Raw genomic sequence first — 22,897 nt, 5'->3', positions numbered from 1 at the left:
TTCCAGGCAAGTCTGAGCAAACAACTGCTTGTGACATCTGAGAGTCTGGGGGTGGAGAGGGCAGGGAAGCAGGAAAAGGGAGTGTGACAGCCCGGCCCCCCTCCCCAGCGCCATTTCCCTCCCTGGGGCCTATAAATTATAAGCCTGTCACTTGTCAGACACCTGGGAGGAGCCTTTGTTTTCCTAGGTCGATATGGGAGTGCCAGCACACAAAGCTATGCCAGGACCCAGACAGCTGGCTGGCTTTCTCTCTCTCTCTCTCCAGCTCCCAATTAGACTTACTGTGGGATGTGATGTACTCAGGGGCTTTGCCTGGGCCCAGTGGCAGGGCTTCCTCATAATAATCTTCCGGAGGAGGAGTGGTGGGCAATGGTGGAGGTGGCTCCCCAGATACCTGTGAGAGGGAAGAGGTAGCATGGATGACCTGGAGAGGTCTGTGGTGTTATAAATCTGGCAACTGGGTATGCCCATGCAGTCCAGTATTCTGTTCTCACACAGACAAATCGGGTGCTTATGGGAATCCCACAAGCAGAACCCAAGTGCTGCAGCGCTCTCCTCTTGTGATTCCTAACAGCTGGTATTTGTGAGGCACACTGCCTCTAATAGCGAGGGTGGAACACAGCCTTGTCCTCCCCAAAGCACAGCCTTCACTGTGGCTCTTTGTGATGGGTCTGTCTGTGACTCAAAGCAGGGACAGGCTTGCACAATCTGCTCTGCATTTTACTGGAATCCCAAGATCTACCGACTTGAGCCAGGTGCCAAAGACATGCAGAGTTAGAATGAGCAGCTGCTGAGAAGGGGGATCTGTTTTTAGTATCAAAACTGAGCTGAGCACAACATGCTTCTACGCAAACACCCGTTCCCAGTTACCCTGAGCTTACTTCATTTCAGCAGTCTATTTGAGGGAATGGGAGTCATTTTGTTGTTAAATAACTGAAAGTCAGAAATCCTTGCTGATCTATTGGAAATTATATATTTTGTGTTTTTATTTTGTGAATCACCCTGAGATCATCAGATGAAGGGAGGTATACAAATTTAATAAATAAGTAAAATAAAACATCACCAGGTGTTTCTGGTGCTACCTTCTGCCTATTCCTGACTTAAGAGCACTGAACTGGGAGCACAGGAATATAATTATGGATTGTATCCAACATTAGCCACAATTGTAATAGGTGCACTGAAATTACCAGACATGACTAAACCCATTGATTTCAATGGGTTTACTCCGAGTAGCACTTTGTTGGAAACAACCCTATGCATGGCTTGCTTTCAGAGAACCACTCCCATTCGGACAACGGATGGGCAACTTCTGTGTTTCTCCACCACCTCCTCTCTCCCAGACATGGCAAATTGCCACCAAGTCTTCTCTTAGACTGGAGACAGACAATTCTCTTTTAAAAAAAAGTTAGAAGTGGTTTGACAGAGGCTGCCCTCCTCATCGTGCAGTTGTTGCACAGACACACTTCTTTTGTCCCACTATTGCTTCTGGCCAAACAGGTTTGTTTAAAACAATACAAGATGCTGACAAATCTGTTCCTCGGAGGCAAGAGTGGGATGAGGGAACATACCACAAGTAGCAATGCCTCTTTCAAACTGCCTTCAGCTCTCCAGAAAAACAACAAGAAGAAAACTTCTTGTTGGTCTCCAGCCTCACCTTGTGTCCTCCAGTGACTGCACCCAGGTCTCAATGTAGATCAGGTGCATTTCTGAAAGGGGATGGGCAAAGATCAAATGCACAGCTAGGATTTTTATCCATGGAATGCATATGGGAGGAGAAGATGGCACAAAAATGTAAGTCTCCCTTCCTTACTGATCTGTTCCTCCTAACTGCAGCACTGGAAACAACATTAAGAAAACTGAAATGAATGTCAACACAGCTTTCCTCCATGGTAAGCTGTATTTTGCAGAACCTTAGCAAGGTGTTCTTTGTAGTTCCCCTCCAGATATCAAGTGCTCCGCCATAACCAGTCACAGTATCATTAGAGCCTAAAGTGGAATAGGTTAGCGGTAGAGCATATGATTTGCATGCAAAATATTTCAAATTCACTCTCCAGCACCTACAGGCAGGACTGGAAAAGTTTCCCTGACCTAAAACCCTGGAGAACTTCAGCCTGTTAGGGCCACAGATATATTGAACAAGATGGACAAATGGTCTGACTCTGTATGAGGCAGCTTCCTAGGTTCAGCAGTGGAAAACTGAGGGTTGCAAGGACTTACCGTTTTAGCAGGCTGGCTCCTTGAAAGTTCCAAGTTAATGCCTTCTTTCACCTCCCCATCATCCTCTTGCATGTCCTGAAGATTGCCTAGGTTGCAGTCTGGTAGGAAGGTTGGAAGACAGTCACTGAGCAATGCTGCCATCAAACCTCACATGCAATCTCTGTGTTGCATTACAGAGCCCCTATGGACATCCCTCCCTCCCTCCCACTGCCCGAAGGAATTACAGATGCTAACATCTGCGCCCACAATGGTACAGGGCAGTGGAATTGTTTATCCCCTTGCTCCTGAACCACTATGGGGTATGGGGAAAATTAGAAGGTTTGGGGAGGGACCCAAAGAGGGGACAAGGTCAAGGAGAAAGTGTTAAGTCAGGAAGAACAGCCACATTCTGGGATGAGGTTTATACAATTGTGCAGTTGACCCCTCTACCCTGATGCTCTGTCTATCTAGGCATTTTGGGGAATTATAATTTGAGGGTCCTAGAATGGGTGCGACCTACTTAGCTAAAACTAGCTGCCAATGGAGGATTTCCTTCCATTGGAATTATTAGCTTCCAATGAGTGATTGATTTTATGAAGAGTTAAAACTATTCCCTGCCTGTTGCTAATGACCCCACCCACCCCATGGCTGTTATCCCCCCTTTTTAAGTGCATGTTAAATGTAAGGATAGATTTAATGCCAACCACTTATTAATATATTTTGTGAAATTTTCACAGATATCTTCTTAATAGACATGTTGCAAAATATGTCTGCACAAGCCCCCAGGTTGCTGAATACTAAGGTGATATTGAATCACAGGTATCTTTGAATTCAAGAACAGCTGATAACCAGAGAGGGATGGTAGGGCCCCTTCAACTGCAAAGGATTAGCTTTTTACTCATGGGTCCTTCTCCTGCAAGGATTGTTAGGAGGAAAGGTGGAGGGAAGCACCTTGTGTTTAGGGAATCATGCAAAGAACAGGACACTGCCAAGGGCCACAGACTTGTTGTGCCGGGCTTGGACTTGTAACCAGCTAATCCAGACAGCTGTGGGCCAAACAGGCATAAAAGGCAGGGAAGCTCTGGGCAAGCAGCAGTAGGTTGGAGCAGTTCACTGTACATACCAAACCCTTCAAAGAGTGACTCCACAAAGCTTGTGCCATTATGCAAGGTCGCCGTATTCACGTACATGTAGCTCATTTCCTTCCCTGCAAAGTCAGAAAGGATATTGGCATCAACAGGAATGATTGCATCAGACCATGAGCTAAACCAGTGGGAACTCGTGCTTCGAGGAATCCTTCCTAGATCAGCATGTCTGGCATGGAATTTTTGCATGTCATGGAGGATTCTGAGAAGTGTTCTAAGGCACATTCGGTTCATGCAAGGTGCCTCTTGGGTCTCACCATTGATCTGCATGAAACTGGAAAGATCTTTGCACATATCAACATTCTTTTACAGCTGCACCTTTTTAGGGAGACAGTCAGAAGCAGCAAGATTGAAACCTTCCAGGAAAGCTCTCATCTCAGTAGAGATCTTCTCATGAAGGAAGCCCAGTAAGCTTCCAAGGAACGCCAAGTTACTCCAGAACAGTTTGAAAACCACTGCTCTGGGCTTAGAGGCGAAATGCCAATGATGCAGAAATGCAGGTTCTCAACCCCTTCCTGTTAAGCTGGGTCTGACTCACAAAAAACAAAAGTAGTTCTGGGCTGCATTCATACTATACCTTTAAAGCACATTCTTTCCCTCAAAGAATTCTGGGCACTGTAGTTTACCCCTCACAGAGCTACAATTGTCAGCAACCCTTAACAGACTACTGTGCCCAGAATTCTTTGAGGAGAAAAATGTTCTTAAGATGTGCTTTTGTATGTATCCAGCCTTAGTTCAACGCCAAATTCACCAGAACAAAAACAGAGGTTTTTTTGACTGAATTTACCAACCACATCTTACACGCTCTGTAGCTCTATCTCGTGCCACATGAATTTTGCACTTCTTTTCCAAGCTCAATGAAAGTGATTGGCTCCCCCTCAAAGCAGCTATTAACATCCTGAACTTTAGCCAACCTAAATTGGTAGTGCTTATATATAGAGAGAGAGAGAGAGAGAAGAGGGGTGGGGATTATTTCCCACCCGCGCATGAAGATTCAGAAACAAAAGAGGAAATAACTGTTGTCCGAGAGGCGCAAAGCAAAATGGAGAAGTCCTCCTCTTCTTTCAGAGCTGACTACCCCACAAAATCATTGTGTTCTGGGTCTTGCAGAGGGGATAATGGAGAGGCTTCCCAAGGAGAGAATATAAGCCTTTGGCTCTTCCCATGGAAATCTCATCTCTCAGCAGAAATCAGCAAGCAGGAAGGCTACTGGAAACACACATTTCCACAGGAAACACAGGGCAATTCCTGTCCAGCTACAGCGTGGCCAAATATCACTATTCACATTGCCTGCAGGCTTAAGAGCTACAGGTGCCTGCTGATCTGACATACATACACCCACTCCATGTGGCACTTGTTAGGTACCCCCACCCCATCTCCTGGGGATTCTTGTTATGGAATTTATTCAGCGGCTTCCTTAAAGGTAAATGTGCTACAGCTGCCTTAGAAGATAAAGGTAAAGGTAAAGGTACCCCTGCCCATACGGGCCAGTCTTGACAGACTCTAGGGTTGTGCGCTCATCTCACTCTATAGGCCGGGAGCCAGCGCTGTCCGCAGACACTTCCGGGTCACGTGGCCAGCGTGACAAGCTGCATCTGGCGAGCCAGCGCAGCACACGGAACGCCATTTACCTTCCCGCTGGTAAGCGGTCCCTATTTATCTACTTGCACCCAGAGGTGCTTTCGAACTGCTAGGTTGGCAGGCGCTGGGACTGAACGACGGGAGCGCACCCCGCCATGGGGATTCGAACCGCTGACCATGCGATTGGCAAGTCCTAGGCACTGAGGTTTTACCCACAGCGCCACCTGCGTCCCTCCTTAGAAGATAAGGAACACTAAAAAGTCGAGGTGCGGACATTTCAATCTTCAGAAGCCTGCCATTTCACCTGCCCTGCACAGTGAGCTATCACAAACATTGAGAAAGTTTGGGTGAATCCATAGGGCTCAAATATATCAAAGAACACAATGGTCAGCTCTTGCCAGCTATTGTTTAATGCCTATTTTTCTCTAGCAATAAAAGGACAAAGTATAGCAGCGTTATGAAGAATGACTATGGGACACACAGCAGACGTAACACTCTCACTCTCCAGGCTTCAGGGATAGCCACGTGAAGCCTCCGGAGTGCAGTGGGAACTCCCGCTGTGTTCCGGAGGCTCCAGCTTTTGCTGAAGCCTGGAGAGCGAGAGGGGTTGGTGCGCACTGATCCCTCTTGCTCTCCTGGCTTTGCTTTGCTGGAGAGGCGCTGCGCAGCTTTCCCTCTCTGCACAGTGCCCCTTCAGCGAAGCGGGAGGAGAAATGGAAGGGGCTCCGCTTCTCCTGCTGCTTCGCTGAAGGGGCACTGCGCAGAGAGGGAGAGATTTTTTTTCTTGTTCTCCCTCTCTAAAACTAGGTGCGTCTTATGGTCGGGTGCGTCCTATAGAGCGAAAAGTACAGTAATATTTTTTTTGGCTCTTTATAAGCCCTTCAGATCCTGAAGGCAGGGACATTTTTTTTTTTAAAAAAAGGGCAAGAAACAGGCCCTGCTGGCTATACAACTTGTGGCTGTCGCTACTGGAGTCAAATCAACCGGGACAATTTTTGTGGTCCACCCTTGTCATTCCCTCACACTGAAAGAGAGGAGCCCTGCACAAACAAAAGCGTGTGCAGGCATGTCAGGAGCCAGGGACGTGCCACAATGCAGCAGGCGGAGACGTGTAATGTACCTTAAGGTTGCCTCAGCCTGAGGAATCACACAAAGAACAAATAAAGGAAGAAAAGGGGTCAGCCTGATGGGCAGGGGTGAGAGATGGCAGCAAGGGCTTTCTGACCTGCAGGGGGCTGCAGCTTCTGCAAGATATTTGAGACGGCTGTTTTCTTCTCCATTGTGGTGGAGCTCAAGTATTCGTGGTCCAAGAGCTTGAGCAGTACATTAAGCTCAGGGAGGAGCTGATCCAAAACTGTGGGCAGAAAAGGAGAGAATCAAATTAGGGTAGGGGTCACCAGCTCAGCACCCATGGGCCCCAGTGTGCCCACCAGTTCCACCTATGGTACCCGGAAAAGATCTCAGTAATTATCCATCAAAAAATCCACCGAGCACAAGAGGCAGTTTGCTCTTCTTGTTAGCACTGTCCCACACTGAACATGGCTCCTTAAACATGCCCACAATTCATTAGATGCCAGGATTGGACAACCCTCCCTCCCTTCTCTTGTGAACAGAGAAGCAGTGGCAAAAAGCTTCTCTCTGTAAGTGAGTATGGTAGTGTAGAAGTTAATTTTCCATTGACGGTGGTCTGACAGGGAGCACAGCCACATGATGTTGTGTTCCTGTTTCTTTTTCTGCTCCCTTAGACGTGGCAGTCATTTTGTGTTATATGCTACCATTTTGTGTCTAGTAACCACAGCACGCTCTCAAAATTCCAAAGGTGCCTACTGGCTCCAAAGGGTTGGCGAACTCCAAGTTAGATTCCTGCTGTTTCCATCAGCACCATATGGAATATAAAAGATGGGCCAGATCAAGTGTACCAAGGCGAGCAGGGAGAGGGAGAAGTGACAAATTCCATGATACTTGGGAAGAGAATTGTCAGTTCCTCATGGCCTCCTCACCTGGCGAAGGTGCCTGCCTATACCCTTTAGCACACTGAGAGAGGCTACAACCAAAGCACTTCCTACTCCATTTCCACAGGGCGTTCTCTCATTCTCTTTCTCTTCTCCCACCTGCTTCAGGCAACCTTATTCTGATTTTGCCCTGTGTCAGGCAGGGAAGAGGGACCTGGGTTGCTGGATGCACAGAGCATGAGGTGCAGCCATTGCAGCCTTACTCTGCTCCTATCAAAATATGGGCACTATCTCCAGAAAAGGATCTTATATCAAATATAAACAATGGTGGGTGGGTGGGGGAAACAAGATCAGAGATGGACTTTTTTAAAAAAGCAACTGAACATACACAGCAATTAAATGTTTAGAAACACTGGTCTGTTAGAGATTCCCAACCTTCTGATTTTCAGAGGCCCTCCACCCAATATTAGTATGTCAACACTCTGGCCTATGTTAGGTGACCACAAGTACTAGTACCGTTACAGTGGTGCCTCGCAAGACGAAATTAATTCGTTCCGCGAGTCTTTTCATCTTGCGCGGTTTTTCGTCTTTCGAAGCACGGTCCGTCGCAACTGCACCTCTTCAAGCGGCTTTAAGAAAAAAAGAAACAAACTCGCAAGACGTTTTCGTCTTGCGAAGCAAGCCCATAGGGAAAATCGTCTTGCGAAGCAACTCAAAAAACGAAAAACTCTTTCGTCTTGCGAGTTTTTCGTCTTCCGAGGCATTCGTCTTGCGAGGTACCACTGTACTATCATTAGTACCATTAATCTAGTAATGATTCTGTTTGGGATGTGGAATGCTAGGGGCAAAACACCTCCCAACGACAAAACAAGATATTTGCTGTGCTGGTGGAGGGTGCTTTAAAGAGGTAGACGCTCACTTTAACCTCAACACAGGAAGCTTCCATTTGGTGAGGCAGGGATATAATTTTATTCTGATGAATTATGGGGCTATCACCTCAAGGTAGGTGCATATGAAGAGGTGCCTCAGGTCTCCCTATTTTCATGGAAGGGTCACTCCCATACACACTGAGGTAAAACGCCTCATCAGAGCAGTCACCACAGCCTGAGAGCACTGCTTTTGCATGCTTTGTACAAGCTAGCTCTCCTCGAGGGTCGCATTTACATGCTCCAATCTCAAGAACCAGCCCCTGAACGTAGGATGGGGGAAAGCAATCTCCCAAAGATAATTCTGCAAGACTGCCAAGCTCCATGCAGTGGCACATTTTCTTGTGCTGCCCTCTTCACTGCTCTGACAACTTGCATCCTTTAATTATCACGTTCCTTTTAAAAGGCTCTTCCAAATAATGTTCCCTGGCTCAATGATGACTGACTATGCACTCAGCCAGGGCACACTTGCTCTTTTGAACATCCCGTGGGAACAACATGCAAACTACAGCACACAACACAGTTAACCCAAAATTAAACAGCACCATTTTATAAATGTTTTGCAGCGGCGGGGGAGGGAAGCAGTTTCAGACAAAGAATAAAACGAGGCTACAATTAAATTTCTTAAACAGCTCAGCTTGTTTTAACTTGACACCCAGCTGCACATGAGGGTGTTGTTTAAGAGAAGTCACCTCATCCTCAGAAAGTGGTATAAAGTGCATCTCTCCCATCATAGTTAAGAAATACCTTTCCACTTTTAAAAGCCAGCCTTTTGATGGGGAATCAGCTTGTTTGGAAAGGCTGCTGAATTCAAGGAATAACATTCCAAAAGCGAAAACGGTCACCATCTGCAATACAGACAGCAACTGCTATGAAAAGGAGAGCATTGTATACAATGCATTCTGCCTGAGTCAAGAAAACCAATGGCTTGCATAAAATGTACCAATGAAGCAGACTATTTGCTTCTGCCAGTCATAAAGAATCAAGGGGTTGCAGGCCACTAAAGCCCTTGTCAGTGGAAATTTTGGCATCTCAAGCCTAACTTTGCAATTCCAAAGGGCCAAAAACTTAAACATAAAAACAAAACAGAGATTCCCAGGATGCTGAGTAATAACAGGATTGTGGGTTGTCCTTTCCATTGCAGGTTCCTATATGTGACTCCTCAAGGCTCCAAATGCTGCATGGAATGCAAGCAGATGATAACAATGATGGTAATAATTGACATTTGGATGGCACCAAAACCCTTCATTTGCACCATCTATTTGTAATCCTCACAAGAACCCTGAAAGGTAAGTTATTATTCCCCTTGTTGCAGAAGGGTGGGGTGAGGAAGTAAGCTGAGATCAAGTTGCTTGCTTGTGAGTGCAGAGCAGAGATTCAAACCTGGGAGTTCCTGATTCATAGCTAAGTCTGTTTACCACTGCACTGCATCACTACCCCAGGGAAGAAGCTACTGAGGAGTGAGCTGTGTAATTTCTCCTGTGCACAATCTCCCATGCCAACAGGGTGCTCTTCTCAGTGGCTTTTGTCTCCTCACATCCCCAACACTATTCAGACGGATTGTATTACATATATTATCTACTGCAATGCAATCTACTAAGCAGCTGGCTCATTGCCTAATGAACTCTTGATGCATTATGAGGCCCTCCACTTCTGAATATTTGAATAGCTCGGCAGCAAGATACTCATCTGTTTCTTTGAGATTATTTGAACAGCACCATGCACTGTCCAGATGCTTGTTATACCAAACGCTTCACAAATTAGCTAAATAGATTCCTAGCAAACTCGCTGAAGACAAGTACGCAGTGAAATGAGTCCAGAAGAGAAGAAATGCCAGAGCCGGGAGAGGCAGCATAATTTTTCAGGGATACAGAACTGGTTTCAGAGACACTTGTTATATTATTCAAAGGGGAGAATCTTACAACACTGGCCTGCATTTATGCATGTTCTTCTCACACACTCCCAGCTTGCACATTCCATCCCATTGTTATTTTCTTAATGCAGAAAATAGATGCTAATCTTGATAAGCCTTTTTTGCCATTTTAATTTAAAAAGCAATTTTGCAATCCATGGTTGTGGTCATGCTGACCCTTCTTCACTTAAATAAAACCTTCATTTAAAAAACAGGCATCTTCATCAAGGGTTTATCCACACTTTTCTTGTCCCGCTGCTTCCCCCCTAGGAAAACCGGTCTTTAGTGCTCAGTTGGAGGAAGAGCAATTGCCATTTGCTCTGATCTATCGCTAAGGAGTGGGTTTTCCCTTGGAAAGAAGCAGGGCAAGTGGAAAACCGCATTCTAGGCACAGCACAAGCAGAAGTGTGGACAGGCCCTAAGAGATGCCCCATTTCCCTAATTCTGCTCTCTTTGGTTCTTGTTGTCCAAGGCATTAAGGCAATGATACATTCAGTATTCTTAGAACAGGTGGGCTGATGCAGCCTTAAGGCTCAAGCATCACACACTATTCCACACCAGAGATCCACAAGCAGGCAACTGTTTGCTGACTGCCAGAGGAAAAAGACAGACATATGTCCTCTTTTTTTTTTTTTTACAAAAAGGTGGCACTGTGGGTTAAACTACAGAGCCTAGGACTTGCTGATTAGAAGGTCGGCGGTTCAAATCCCCGAGACGGGGTGAGCTCCCGTTGCTCGGTCCCTGCTCCTGCCAACCTAGCAGTTCGAAAGCACGTCAAAGTGCAAGTAGATAAATAGGTACCGCTCTGGCGGGAAGGTAAACGGTGTTTCTGTGCGCTGCTCTGGTTTGCCAGAAGCGGCTTAGTCATGCTGGCCACATGACCCAGAAGCTGTACGCCGGATCCCTCGGCCAATAAAGCGAGATGAGCACCGCAACCCCCGAGTCGGCCACGACTGGACCTAATGCTCAGGGGTCCCTTTACCTTTACCTAAAGAAGACAGGGTGCATATCCCATCTTATGGGATTGCAACATGCATTTTATGAAGCAAGAATTGTTACAAAATTGGGGCATCACTCAGCCAAAATGAGTGATTTCAACATGGGAGAGCCACAAACATGCTTAACATGGGTGGAGTTTAATGGGACTTAGAAGTGCTTGATTTAGGCTGAGTGGAAGTGGGAGCATTACACTTTCTTCTAATAATTTATTCCTCATCCCTGGACCACTCTATCGAGCCTTTATTTCTATCCAGCACAGGAGGCAAATGCTTGGTTTTAATTCCTGATGGCTAGCAGGTGCTTGGATTTAGTTAAAAAGAAGAACAAGAGAGAACTGCACCAAGCCATTAGGCAAGATCACTCACTCAGGTTTCTCTAAAATGTTCCAACCTCCAGGCCCACAAAGCACAGAGCAAACACTTTGGAGTTGGATGATATATCCTGATAATCTATCTTTATCCCCTTCTTCAGTGTCATTACGAGGATACTGGAAGTGCACAGCCCCAAGGCTTCCTGTAAGCCAAGATTCATAATTTATAACATGCATTTGCCATAAAGAGGATGTGATGCGGTCCTAATTGCAACCAAGGGCCTACTGAGTGTCCCAGGGGATAACAGAAGCCATTGTTCTACCATGGGGGGTGGGGGACAGGGTTAGTATGTATTATAGGATGGAGAGCATCTCCAAACACTCTGGGATACACTGTGGCCACAAGTCAGGGATAAGCAGTTGCCACAGAACTTCCTGGCACATCCCAAAAACTGTCTGGATACACAAGCCCCCTTTTTATATTCGAGGGCACTTTCATGAGGAAAGATTGCTTGTCACGTAAAGCCTTGGCCTTACCCAGATATCCAGTCATTCAGGTCTAAGCAATGCACCGCTGCTCCTATGTGCAAAACCGTCCAAGTGAGAATTTGATAAGTAGCACAGATGGCAGTCCTCTAATTGAATTCCTTTGTTGAAGTTCAGTTTGAAGACAAAGAACTATAAGTAGGGAGATCAGGGGACATGAAGTTGGACATCAATAGTTAGCAGCTGGCCAGCTGATTGAGCAGCCAAATAAGTCACTACCTTCCCCTCAATGGAGAAACGTATTGTAGTTCTATTTAAGTTATAGTAATTTATTTCTACACTTGCATCTATAGAAATAAGTTAGCAAATGCAATTTTTGTGCAAATCAGAGTCCTCCTTTGTCATCATTTTTGGATGATGGATTTTGATTATTTCCTCTTTTTTTTGCAATGGGTACGTGGCCAGTCAGCTTGCAGCTGGAAGCTGAACAGGGGTTGACTCCATACCCTGGCAGCCATCTGCCGAGGAAGAGGTCCTTCATTTCAGCGCTATAGTTAGCATGCAGAGATTCTGCATCAGTAACAAGCATGAGCCACAGAAGCTTTGCTGTGAGTCACAATCTGACTCAGGTAGCTTCCCCACAAAGCTCCAGGTTTTTATAAGGCAAATTCTTGCCACAGGGAGCAAGCTCTCAGCAGCATTGGCCGCAAGGTGAATTCCAAAGTGCTGACTGATGGGGATGGCGAGTAAGGTGGGTTGTTCAGACACACAGTGCACATACAAACATCAGGAGAACAAAAGAACTTCAGTCCTCTTGTGAATATATGTCTTGTGAGCGGCAAGTGAACCCACACCCTGCAAAACTATTCACTCATGTTGTGCTGCATAGCTTTCCATTATCCTCAAGGAGGGCACAACACAGGCCTTTTCATAATGGAGCCCACGTGTTTTTCCCAGAGTGTGGACTATCTTGGGAAATAAAAACAGACCCTGGAACACATCTGGGGGAACAGCAACCCCTGTGAAACAGGTAGACTCATTTTGTTCAAGGACAATGCACATGCCTCCCTCTCTTTCGGTCTGCCTCCCTCTTCATTATTTTAGCACATATTTTTGTGTAATCCCAAATAGTCAAGAGCCTTTCCCATCTCATTCCTGAGCAAAGTCTAAAACAGAAAGCCTTGATGGAATTTGGGATCGCAAACTGCTAAATGCTAGGGGTGGTCTTCTACTAAGGAGTTCTGTCAGTGCAAGAATTTCTGCTTCCACAATGGGACTGTTCCCCCTCCTCACCCTGCCCCCTCCCCAAAGGTGCTCCAGAGGAATAGGAGAACCCCTGGAACACATTTGGGGGCACATGGGGAAGGGGAGGACAGAAGGAAACTGTTCCATTGTGCAAAGAGAAATCCCTGTGCTGATGGAACGTTCACCATAGCACTGTGTTGGATTCCACCCTACATGCTAAAAGGGAATCATTTATTATTACTCAGTATTCCTGCCCCCCTACCTCTATGCTAGGCTATATCTAAACCCCCACTGGCTTTATATGCACATCTGAATGACCTTTCCCACATGAGTGGCCCTGTCCACATAGTCCACATTCTCATTTGCTCCCCTTGAGCATGGGACTCTACCATGTGGAAGTAGCTCTTTCTCTCTGTATGTGTTTGCACACGTGTGCATGAAGAGGGCCTAAGCTAGAAGGTTATTTAAAGGACAAAGCACTATAGCTCAACAGTGGATACTCATAGGAAAACAGACTACAGTGATACCTCGAGTTACAAAAGCCTCAGCTTACAAACGCTTCAGGTTACAAACTCCGCTAACCTGGAAGAGTTACCTTGAGTTGAGAACTTTGCCCCAGGATGAGAACGAAAATCCCATGCCAGCGGCACAGTGGCAGCAAGAGCAAAAGCACGCCTCTAGTTAAGAACAGTTTCAGGTTAAGAACGGACCTCCAGAACGAATTAAGTTCACAACTAGAGGTACCACAGTATATCTCCTTGTACCCCTCAGCTTTCGTCTTGTCCCCCAGCTCACAATTTGTATCCACAAATTCTAGGTCTCCCGTTGCTGGGAACAGGTTCCTAATCCCAGTTCACAGCATGTTCAGGATGCAAGCATCATAAGCCTTTTCCTGCCACCTCTGCTGATGCGCTTTTATCTTCACAAGCCTTCTGTTTCCTCCTCCCTCGGCGGGGCCAATCTAAATATGAGATTTTCAGCTTAGGTGGATACAAAGCAAAGGGATCTGGGCAGCTCCAGTGTGGGGTTTCACCTAGTGTCACCAACACTGGGTTTCAGGAATACTGGAATGAGAAGCAGGTGGGGAGAGGGAAAGGGGTATGAGTGGAGAACACCAGAATCTGGCTGGCCAGGGTGCAGGGTTAACAGAAAAAGGGCACCTAATGTGCATGGCTATAAGCTCTCATTGCCAAGCAGTACCATCAGTGCATGAGATCAGCACTGAACATACCCCACAAGCTGTACATTGGAGTGACCTGCACATACACATGCATGGTCCCTTCAGAAAGGTCTTTAAGAACGAAGGTCTATTCAACACATATACTATAAACCCACAATAAAGGCTGACATCATTTATTAATCTTTTTCATCTCCCAACCAAGTTCTTGCAAGTAACCACCAACATGAACTATTCAACCTTGATCTGGGTTAGAAATTATGTGCTTTAAATGCAGCAATATTTAGCACCTATTCTGCCTTTAGAATGTTCAAAGAACTTCATATACATTAATCAATTAACACAAAAAATAATGTTTTTAAGGGCTTTCCGTGTTTACTGAAGCTCCAAAATGCTAATAAATTGCAGCCTCACCCTTAACAGACATTTTATTTAGGCAATATGAATGTGTTCACCACCACACGGCAGCTGGATGGCGGTTGGGAGCAGAGTGATTTGCTTCTGTAAATGCTAGATACTTAAACACACCCAACTGGGTCATGTGGGAACCCTCTCAAATAGTCACTCAGCCATGAAGCTCACTGGGTGATCATGGGCCAGTCACTGCCTCTCAGTCTAATCTGCCTCACATGGTTGTTGTGAGGATAAAATAAGGAGGGAGAAAATCATGTATGCTACCCTTGAGATCCTTAGAAGAAAATAGGGATATAAATGGAATAAGATAAACTTTTATGCCTCTGTCAACTTCTCTCCCCCCTTCCCAATTTATTTTCTGCCCCCTTACAGTGCCACAAAATGTCACTTCACAACACTCCACTCTCTCTGTGTTGCTTTTGCTCAGCATTCTCAGAACAGGTTCACAATGAACATGTGTTGGGCACACTGGCTGCAAAAATACCCTGTTCATAAAAACGAACAAACATTTTAAACAGTTCATAGGTCATGTCACTTACTAGCTGTTCCACTTGACCTAACACAACAAAATTTCCCCCAAAAGGCAGTACAAGCAAAGAAATTTTGCTTCAAAAATCAACCCTCAAAACCTACTGCCCTCCCTCCTCCACCCACCAAATTCTTTTTCTGCCCAAGATAACATATTTTTTTTGTTATTCTTCATTAACATAAAATAAAAATTACAAACGAACGAACAATAAATAATCAAAGTTACAAAACACAGGAGCAGTACAGGTGTCGTATTTTTCAAATAAATAGAGAGCAGATAGTGTAGAAAAAGAAAAGAAAAGCACATCATGAAAGCCAAATTTCACGATTTGATGGGTGAAAGAGGGTTTTGTATATCCGAATTTGACACATAAGGAATTAAATCCCACAAGATGGTGCAGAAATGATCAAGGTCTTCCTTACCTTTAAAAATGTGTTAATTGTGAATTATTTTCTCTGCAATAGTTTAGAGTCCACATATTATTGTATTGCAATGAGAAATTTAAGTCCAGTAGTGTCTTCCATTTCTGGGCTAAAGAAAGTTAAAGGACCCCTGGACGGTTAAGTCCAGTCAAAGGTGATTATGGGGTGTGGCGCTCATCTTGCTTCAGGCTGAGGGAGCCAGCATTTGTCCACAGACAACTTTCCAGGTCATGGGGCCACATGACTAAACTTCTGGTGCAACGGGGCACCGTGACGAGTGCCAGAGTGTGCAGAAACACCAAAGAAGTTCTCATTGCAGCCAGCGCCCATGGAAGTTCAGAAACTTGAGACTGATTTCTCATTTATAATGGCGGGCTGTGATTTAGCTGAGTCACCCTCAACATAGGGCCACAACTCTGGCCCTATATTCAGAGGAAGTTGGATGGAATATACTGTATGTATAAAAAGAGGACTTACAGTGGTTCTCTGGACTGTAATGTGAGCACAGCTTCCTCCTGACTTGGCAACTGAAATGACAGCTGTACATACCAACAAACTGAACAACGGTTCAGCCATTCACCTTGTCCCATACCTCATGCTTCTAAGCAAGTTGCCTGGTCTTTTTTTTTTTAATAGCTACATGTATATTCATTCATTCATTTGCCTCCTACTTAAAAAAGGGGGGGCGGATGAAATGGAAAAACTCATATGGAGATTGGGGGAAGGTTGCTTTTTAAAAATATATATTTATTTATTTGGTTTTTCAGATTAAAATTTTACAGTCACATATCCAACATACAACATAAAAACCAGATTCCAAGGAATCTCTTGGACTTCCATCCTCCCCTTTTTAAATCCTATTGTTAATCATTTCCTCCTGCATCTTTTATGATAACCCAAATCTTTTACCTCTCCACTGTGTCCAAAATTCACCATTAATCTACAAGTGATATTCCAATCCTACTAACGATTTTAACTGTTTACAATGGTTTTTAAGATAAGTTATAAATTTCCCCCATTCCTTATTATGAATTTGGTCTTCCTGATTTCTGATTTTTCTGGTTATTTTAGCCATTTCGGCATAATCCATCAGCTTGGTCTGCCATTCTTCTCTGGTAGGGACTTTATCTTCTTTCCATCTCTGGGCCAATAACATCTGTGCAGTGGTGATTGCATACATAAATAGTCTTTTCTGCTCCCTTGGGATTTAATTGGGGGAAGGTTTCAGTATGACATCATAAGTGGCCAGTCAGGCAACCAGTGCCACACCCACACCCCTGGTTTGTGCTGCATACTTGCAGAACACTTTTCTCCCCAGAAAAGAGATCCTGGAGAAGAAAGCTGTGTTTGGAGGTCACTTTTGAAACAGCCATCCTACTGTAAAGATGATGAACATCCTCACCCTCAATATTCCTTACAACTATCTGGCCCAGACTGAATGCAATGCCACACCTGGCACAGCCAACAAGGTGCCCTCCAAAGATTGTTGGATGACAGTTCCCATCATCCATGCCCATTTTGTATGCTGCCCATGGCAAGGAAGAGCACAATGTTGGCTACCCCTTTGGCTCAACAGGAATGGGCATGCTTCAGTCCTGGACACAGTCCTCTGGTGCAGCCACGAGAAGAAGGTTGTAAGCATTGCTACTTCCAAACTGGGAACTTCAGCCTGTTTACTGAACCTAGGCCAGGGTCAGAAACCACAATTTGATCTTACCTTGTTTCAGCAGCCCATACTTTAAACTAACCATATGTTGGCCTGGTTTGGGCGTAGCAGTGGTTAGTTTAAACCAGGAAACATATGCTTCCAATCTCCTCACAGCCATGTCAGAAGGAGAGGAGGGAAGTGCTTGCACCCAAGGCTCAAACATGCTCTTTTCTGTAATGCTAAACTATGGTTTATTACAGCAGAATCAATTTTGCAATGTAAATCAGGACTATCATCTCCATATTGAAGTTGCAGCTGAGTAGGGGGTACATGATAGTGACTTCACTAATGCCACATAAAGAGTTCATGCCAGAGGGGACATTTGAATCAGAGATCTGGTTCATGTGCCAGCCTCTTCTTAGCCACAACATGATGCTAAACTAGAAGTGCTACAAACTAGAAGTGCTATTCTTAGCTGGCTCTTCTAAATCCCTAGGTGTCAGAAACAAATGTTTTGGACCAAGCACTGCAAAATGCCCAGTTTGTAGATACACAGAGACCCAGGCATGTGAGGCGTTCTCATTCCTGAGTAAGCAGATTACCAAGCGTCTTAATGGGGCAGATTTGCTCATCAGCTTCAGAGTCCCAACAGACTAGGAAGGGTCAACTGCAAGCTCATCAAGCGATGGCCATAAAGCAGGCAACAGAGTGGGCAAAGAGACAAAAATATCCCCAAACAGTCTGCCAGTCTTTGGGCTGATAAGGCCGGCTTGTTGTGACCAAAAATTGCAAGCCAGTGAGCTCATGCAGTGCCGCATCGATGGAGAGCTCTGGGAGTTGGGATGCGAGCGGCTAGGGTATCAACAGAGTCTAAAAGCGCCTTTGTTTTACCTTCCTTCCTTCTGTCTGCCTCATTAAATGCACATGCAAAAATTAAAGAGGAGAAAGAACCACTAATCAAAGAGGCCTGTGATCCGACATGGGGCACCCGGTTGCTGAGTAGAGGCCACCCAAGAGAGAGGAGAACAGGAAAGTCTTAATGTTTAAACGCGTTCAGTTTCAGTCCCAATGTGGCAGCTTCAAGGAGCAAGCTAACTGGGCACCTTAAGCCCCTTTTCTTCCAGCATCTTGGGTTCCCCAAAAGTTTCTGCAATGCTGAGGCTCCTAAACATATCTGAATATGTATTCTGCCTAGGTCAGCTGGGTCATGCAGCAAGAGATGTGGTACTGGGATGGAAGCGACATGGTCTGGTCCCTCCTAGACCTCTAAGGGGTATAACTATACGATCCCATTGAGAAACACCCATCGCTAATAGCAGCGGGTCATTCCAACCCATCAATCTCCAAGGCGTTTTCTAAAGTGAAATATGTATAATGTAAATCCATCTAGCTGAAAACCACACTGACAAACAGTCTTGTGGTTTATTCCTGTTTCAACCCCTTTCTAAAGAAGGGTGAAATTCAGAAACAGTTTCCCAACTATATATTTTGAAGCAATTCCATTATGCCATTAGGGTGCAGCTCATGACAACTGCAGCTTAAGGCAACATACACAGTGTCAGCTACACCAGGGATATTGAATGTCACTTGTGCTAGCTTACTGCAAATACACACACTTAAATAATTGCTGCCAATGATATGCCCAAATATGGTAACACATGCTGTTTCTTTGGGCAATGTGTCAACTGGAACATCCTTCCTCCAACTTTTTGGCTTATTAGCCTGGAACACCATTCCCCTCTTGTCCCTCTATCACTGAAGTGCGGGGTGGGGGCCCCCATGCTGGCCTTGTCTCTTTGGCAGAAGCATAATTTCCTACCATCTGTTGCACTGAGATTCCTTGTGCATAATGAGTGTTCTCCTTCTACCTAGTGTCCAGAGGTCTTTTGGATGGATGGATGGATGGATGGATGGATGGATGGATGGATGGCAGGAAGGAAGGAAGAAAGGAAGGAAGGAAGGAAGGGCGGGCTCATCTATACTTCTGCTTGCCCTGTGCCTAAAAAATATTGGTTTGAGCAGTTTTCCGCCTGCCCCGCTCCTTTCCCAGGGAAAACCCACTCTTTAGGGCTAAATCGGAGCAAATGTGAATCTGGAGAAAGACTGAATTGCCCTTTGCTCCTATTGAGCACTAGAGAGTGGTTTTTCCTGGGGGAAAGCAGTGAGACAAGAGGCAATGTGGATAAGCCCAAGGAAAGAAAGAAAGAAAATGAGGAATCCTGTCTCTATCTTGGGCACACTGAATAACTATCAACAGCAGCACCTTGACCTTGGCCCACTTTAAGCACAGTCTCCATGCTTATGTCTGTGAACTGCCTTAGAGTCTGAGCTATGAATTATGAAGTTCTTAGTTCAAATCTCACATTTATCAAGAATTCAACAGATATCATAGCTTTCTCCAAGGCTGCACCAACTCAAAATGCGGGGATGATAATACTGACCTACTTTACATGGTAGTTGTGAGGATTTCTGAGACAAATGTATGTGCACTGGTGTTTTGAACTTTGGCTGAGATCTACAGATGAAGGGTGGTATACAAATTTAATAAATAAGTAGAATAAAAATATATAAACACCAAGTTATATATATGTGAACAAGTTACAGTCATACCTCGGGTTACAGATGCTTCAGGCTGCGTTTTTTCAGGTTACGGACTGCCGAAACCTGGAAGTACTGAAATGGGTTACTTCTGGGTTTTGGCGGTTGCGCATGCACAGAAGCGCTAAATCATGCTTTGCACATGCACAGAAGCACCAAATTGCAACCTGCACGTGCGCAGACGTGGGTTGCGAACGCTGCAGGTTGTGAACGTGCATCCCACACGGATCACGTTCGCAACCCAAGCATCCACTGTATATATAAACTTGGCTAATTTATTTGTATACTGATAATTTGCTTTACATTATTCTATGTACCTGTACATCACTGAGAGATTCCTTGATTAAATAGTTCATAAATTCTTCTAAACAAAAACAAATGCCTGGTATTCTTGAAAAGCAGAATCAGCAGAACTATTTTGTACATCTGAATAGGTATGTCAGGTGGGATTCAAAGAACTATGAGTGAAAGAGAAACAGCCTCTAACGTGTCTTAGCTGAATTTTATTTTCCCATGACTTTCTTACATAGTTGGCATGTCTGTATACCAAGTACAGTAATTTTGTGTGCAGTGGCCCTTAGACTATACTTCCCTAATGAGTAAAACCTTAAGCTTCTCTTTGAGGATTTCTCTCCTACCCCCTTAGGCTGAAGAGCTAAAAGAGCATTGGCTGGGGGTGGGGAGTAATGTTAAAGGGATCACCCCATGGTCTGATGTTGGCGGAAGAGTAAAGGTTCCAGGAACTCAGCCAGCTCAAGCTCTCTGTGAAGGATGCAAGAAGATTGTATGTCAATAAACAATATTAGCCATAGCAGCTTAATCAGCTGTGGCTGTGAAGCCACAAAGCCCTCAAAAGGGGGAAACAAACAAACATCAAAAGGCATCTCTGTATCCTTTTAGAGGAACTGAAAAATCCACATCAAAGTAGATTGAGGAGATGGGGGGATCTGAACAGGTGAATGCAAGGACCCCCCTCCCAGCTTCTTAGTTCACTGAGCAGGTTATGTGGACTCCCTCACCTACTTATTGTATTAGTGTACATTTCTCACTTGCTAGGGTTGCCATATGGCGTTTATTTTTAAGCGTTCACACGCTAGGCATAGCCTAACCGTAAGGGAAGTTTGGTTTTTTAATGCTAGCCTTCTAGCTGATCATTTCTCTAAATTTGTGAGTATTTTTTAATGTTTGGGTACAGGAAGTATTAGGGCCATTTTTATCTTGAACTCTGCTGAGATGACAAATATTTGGGAAACGGTTCTAGCCCACGGTACTGGAAGTCTACGCTTAGTACCCAGTTAAATGGTGTGCATCTCCTTTACCTCTTGCCTACTTTTAGATCTGAAAGCAGACCCTGCTGTGGTTTGTGCAGAAGTCGGATGTGCCATGCTTCTTGTTCCATGCTCAAATGCTATCCTGTCCAAAAACCCAACAAATAACACAAGACCCAAGGAAACCTCAGAGGTAGAAAAAGTTTTTGTCACTTCCCTTTTACCAGGACATGTTTCAATGGTTGAGCATGGAATGCTATCTAGAGCAGCCAGATTTTGCCAGCCTGGTGCCCTCCAGATGTTTTGGGCTACAACTCCAATCAACACTAGTCAGCACAAATGAGCTAGCTGAGTCTGGTGAGAGTTGTAGTCCAAAACATCTGGAAGGCACCTGGCTGACCAGAGACCAACCTTTCATTCAAGTTGTTAAACATGGCACAGGAAAATCTAATGAGAAACAGTGCATCCCTATGCATGTCTACTCAGAAGTAAACTCTGTAACATTTAATGGGGCTTTCTCCCAGGTAAGTGAATAGGGGATTGCAGCCTAAATTCTTTCTTTCCTAAAATAATGAGGACTTGGATCTCTCATATCTAAATTCAGATCTGAGGAAGGAAGTACAGAAGATTAGTTTGGGAAAGGCCTAGTATGTAATCATCCCCAACCATGTATCCATAGTGCCTTCATCTAGCTAGCATCTCTATTTGCAGGCTTCTGGATATAGAAACTTGCAAGTGTGGGAGCCTCTGACGCCCTGCCTTCCTTCCTCATTACAAGCACTTCCTTCCAGTTCCAGGTGAAGGCCAAAAGGCGGTGGGGGGCAGAGAATAACCATTGTTTGTAGCTTAATACAAAGCACTTCCTGTTGCTCAGACCCCAAGACAATCAGCTGCCTGAAAGTAGAGGACTTATTGAGGAAGTAAACAAAACAACCCTTCAGAGAGCACTTTTCCCTGCCCCATCTTGAAACTCATAAATAGATGGACATATCCAAAAACAGAAAAGGAAGCGAATCTTGAGAGGACTTGATTAAGGGATAGTATGCTGAAGGTACAAAATGTACTCCAGGAGATTTGTATGCACTGGCTACAGCGCAACCAATTCAACACCTACTGTTTTCCTGGCAGATTATTAGAATTGATGATGCAGAAAGATATGCAACCTTTCAAGATGTCAAAATTGGCCATATGCATGGAGAAAACTGCATATCTATTCTATACACCATGTGTAGCTACATTAGACCAAGTTAAAATATGGGCCAAATTTCCTCTTCTACCCACCTACCAGACTTGCAGGAGCCCTTGTCCTCTTCTTCTCTTGGCCCCTCTACATGCTATCTGATTCCTTCCCTCTGGAGACACCAGGATCCTGCTATTTTATGCATGCAAAGCATGTGTCCACTTACCCTAATTTTTACAAGCATGCTAAGGACTCAACAATCTAAACACAGGAGAGCAGGAGATGGTCAGTCTTCCATTTCCTTCCCTTCAAAATGATCTCTTACACCTTAACTTTGCCATCATCTTATGCCAGCATCTCAGCTACTATCCTGGGCACTCAGTGCTTCCGCCTTGGTACCTCCTATGGATGCTGACCACAGTTTTCTCTCTTACAAGCCAGAGTTGAAGGACCACAGGCATTCATTGCCCCTTTTCAACACCACTGCAACTGTTCCAAAAAGCTTTGTACAAGTTACATTCATAACTTATTTTCAATGGAAGTGAGGAGTCTGAAGTCTAGGTCATCATTTCTGAGGGGAAACACAACACTCTCATAATTGTTCCTTTGTGCCTATAGTTTTCAGGTTGACAGGAACTCCAGCTAGAAATATGCCTCCCTCTCTACACCCACGTCTACCGGTTCATTGTCTCGTAACACACACTGAAAGCTCTATAGAAATTGTAAGTGTGTGATTGTTCTTAATTCATGCATCTATTTGAATTGCCCAAATACAGGTCACCACAAGAAAACTAGGCTTAACAATCTAGAAAGCGAAAGCAAGAAACAATGACCAAGATGCTTAGCACTATTTTTCATAGGCAAAACATACCTCTCTGCAGGTATTGGGGAAGGTACATCTTCTTAAAT

General features: G+C 44.8%; 1 protein-coding gene across 1 annotated transcript in view; it reads right to left on the bottom strand.

Moving 5' to 3' along the window:
- The window catches only part of AFAP1L1 (actin filament associated protein 1 like 1), a 75,286-nt gene that overhangs the window by 24,986 nt on the left and 27,403 nt on the right, over positions 1 to 22,897 (bottom strand). Inside the window, exons 2-5 of the mRNA XM_083593943.1 lie at positions 6,148 to 6,276; positions 3,320 to 3,403; positions 2,218 to 2,315; positions 283 to 394 (exon numbers count right to left, since the gene is read on the bottom strand). Coding sequence (XP_083450069.1) covers positions 283 to 394; positions 2,218 to 2,315; positions 3,320 to 3,403; positions 6,148 to 6,276 — 423 coding nt within the window. The remainder of the gene's footprint in view (positions 1 to 282; positions 395 to 2,217; positions 2,316 to 3,319; positions 3,404 to 6,147; positions 6,277 to 22,897) is intronic.

The sequence above is a fragment of the Podarcis filfolensis genome (genome assembly GCF_964270895.1).
Source record: "Podarcis filfolensis genome assembly, chromosome: 2".
Classification (NCBI taxonomy): domain Eukaryota; kingdom Metazoa; phylum Chordata; class Lepidosauria; order Squamata; family Lacertidae; genus Podarcis; species Podarcis filfolensis.
The sequence above is the reverse complement of the archived record's forward strand: the minus strand, read 5'-3'. Positions and strand labels throughout refer to the sequence as shown.